Genomic DNA, 2,691 nt, shown 5'->3' on the forward strand with positions numbered 1-2,691 from the left:
ATCTTTTTTATTTAACCCTCACTTTTAATGCAAACTCATCTTTAACCCTCACTTTTAATGCAAACTCATCTTTTCACTCACTTTTATTTTCACTCACTTTTAATGCAATTCATCGCATGATGACACACCACACAGTTGCCAAGCATGTACTACATTTCTGTACTTACTAACAGTCAATGTCTTATACATACACATTAATATTTTTTCCCCTTGTTTATATCTCTTATATAAGTATTTATATGCAATTATTACCTATTATTCAAATTTGTACACATACCAAAATACCACTAGTGTGGCACTCATAAAACAAATGACAGCCACACACTAATAATTCTCATACCACTTATATGTAGGACAGAAACAGTCAAATACGTACAATACAAAAATGATACACACTATTACTTACCTTTAGGACAACGAACGAAAATTCACTCCATCAAATGAGAGAAGAGTAATTGGTCCATTCAGCATGAGAACCCTTTTCCCACCAGGCGAAAACTTCAGACATGACAGGGACTTTAAACGATGGGTGGACAACGAAAAGAAAAGAATGCTGACAGCACTGACTGACAAAATGATTACAAACATATCTGACCACGTACTGACAAATGAAGAAAAGGAAGCACTTGGAAAAGGATTGAAGTTTATACCCAACTCACAGAAAGTAGGAAGAGAAGTATACGAGGCCAGTGTGGAGAAATTCAAAAGAAAACTACGACTCAAGATGTTCTTCAAGGAAAGAAAGGAGCAGAAGAGATTAGTATTCTACAAGAAATCCAGTTGGACACCTCCAGAAACAGAGAATGGAAACATACTCGAATATTTTGGTAAGATAGACAGAGATCTAGAGGAGATGTGGAACAGAGAGATACCGAAAAAGAGAAACAATCTGAAACCAGAGGTATGGCAGGCACTGAAAAACTTACAAAACAACCGAGACATTGTTATCAAAAAAACTGACAAGGGGGGTGGTTTCTGCATCATGAACAAAATAACATACGAACAGAAAGTGAATGAACTGCTAATGGACAGAACAGTATACAGAGAGCTCCAGACTGACCAAACGAATAAGATTGTGAGAGGAATTACTGACATGTCAAAATACATGCTTAAACTTCATAAAATTAACGAACAGACTGCAGATTTCCTTCTTCCCCACGAACCATGTAGACCACCACTATTTTACGGACTTCCAAAAATTCATAAACCTAACATTCCGCTACGACCAATAGTCAGCGCATGCAGCGGACCAACGGACAATCTATCAGAATACCTGACAAAATTCATACAACCACTAGTCGAATCACTACCAGCCTACATTAAAGACAGTATACACTTTCTCAACATGTTACAAAATATACGACTTCAATCTTCGGAAATCATCTTTGTGACGGCTGACGTGACATCACTCTACACCAACATCCCACATAGAGATGGCATAGACGCAGCATTACACTACTTGAGGCTCATACCAATACAAGATAGACCAACTGACTGCCCATCCCCGGGTATCATAGGTAACCTAATAGAAGAAATTCTATCAAACAGTACTTTTTCCTTTGGTGACAAACACTACCATCAACTGACAGGCACATCAATGGGCACACGAGTTGCGCCATGCTATGCGAATTTATTCATGGGGAGGCTTGACGAACAAATCACTAACCAATTTCCGAACCACATTACTTTCTACAGAAGATTCATTGACGACATATTCTTCATTTTTCAAGGACCCATAGAAGTGTTAGATCAGATCTGTAACTACATGAACACCATTCATCCAACTATCAAATTCACTTTTAATCACTCAGCGACATCAATAAACTTTTTAGACATACTACTGTACAAAAATGATCAAGGAAACATTCACACGACCATCTACCGAAAACCAACTGACACAATAGGACTACTTCATTATGACTCACATCATCCTACACACACCATACCGGGCACCATATACAGCCAAGCTCTCAGATACTGCACTATCATTACAGAACTTAACAACCTAAAAAAAGAACTTAAATACCTAACTATGACACTAGTACTTAGGGACTATCCTCTGCACATCATCAACAATAACATTAAAAAAGCGCTTTATAAAACGCAACATGAACTCATCAACAACAGGCGAGCGCAGGAAAATACAGAACGACTAACGATAATTACACCATATACTCCCATTGGACAACAAATCAACAGCATTATTCTTAATAACTGGAACATGATTGACCCAGACTTACAACTACAGGACATATTTCCACACAAACCACTATCAGTACATACAAACTTAAAATCTATTAAAGACTTACTAATACACACTAAACACCAACAATAATAACTGTACAAAAAATATCCGCTTTTACTTCAACCCCTCTATCAACATCATCTAAATGGAAACGCAAAACTTTTTATGAACAAAAACTCTGGTTCATCAAGACTCTAAAAACTAACGCAAATTTGTCATCGGCGTTCCAGGCCTCGCTTGCCTCAGTCTCTTATTCAGCATAAAAGCCATTTCTAAAACCGCATGTTATTCTGTTTGAACTCTGATACAGAGCGGTGAGTTTAAAATTACTTCAATTTATTTACATTCTTTGGATATTTAGGCGGATTAAGATTCCTATCAATCTTTATACATTTAAACATTCCCTATATACCACTGTTTATTGATAATTCTAAATTTAACTTTTA

At 36.8% G+C, this 2,691-nt stretch overlaps 1 protein-coding gene across 1 annotated transcript; it reads left to right on the plus strand.

The window, feature by feature from the left end:
* The first annotated feature begins 469 nt into the window (after positions 1 to 469).
* Positions 470 to 2,335, plus strand: LOC136089953 (uncharacterized). Its single transcript, XM_065816054.1, has one exon. The coding sequence runs from the start codon at positions 470 to 472 to the stop codon at positions 2,333 to 2,335; it is 1,866 nt and encodes a 621-aa protein (XP_065672126.1).
* The last annotated feature ends 356 nt before the right edge of the window (positions 2,336 to 2,691 follow it).

The sequence above is a fragment of the Hydra vulgaris genome, chromosome 13 (assembly GCF_038396675.1).
Source record: "Hydra vulgaris chromosome 13, alternate assembly HydraT2T_AEP".
Classification (NCBI taxonomy): domain Eukaryota; kingdom Metazoa; phylum Cnidaria; class Hydrozoa; order Anthoathecata; family Hydridae; genus Hydra; species Hydra vulgaris.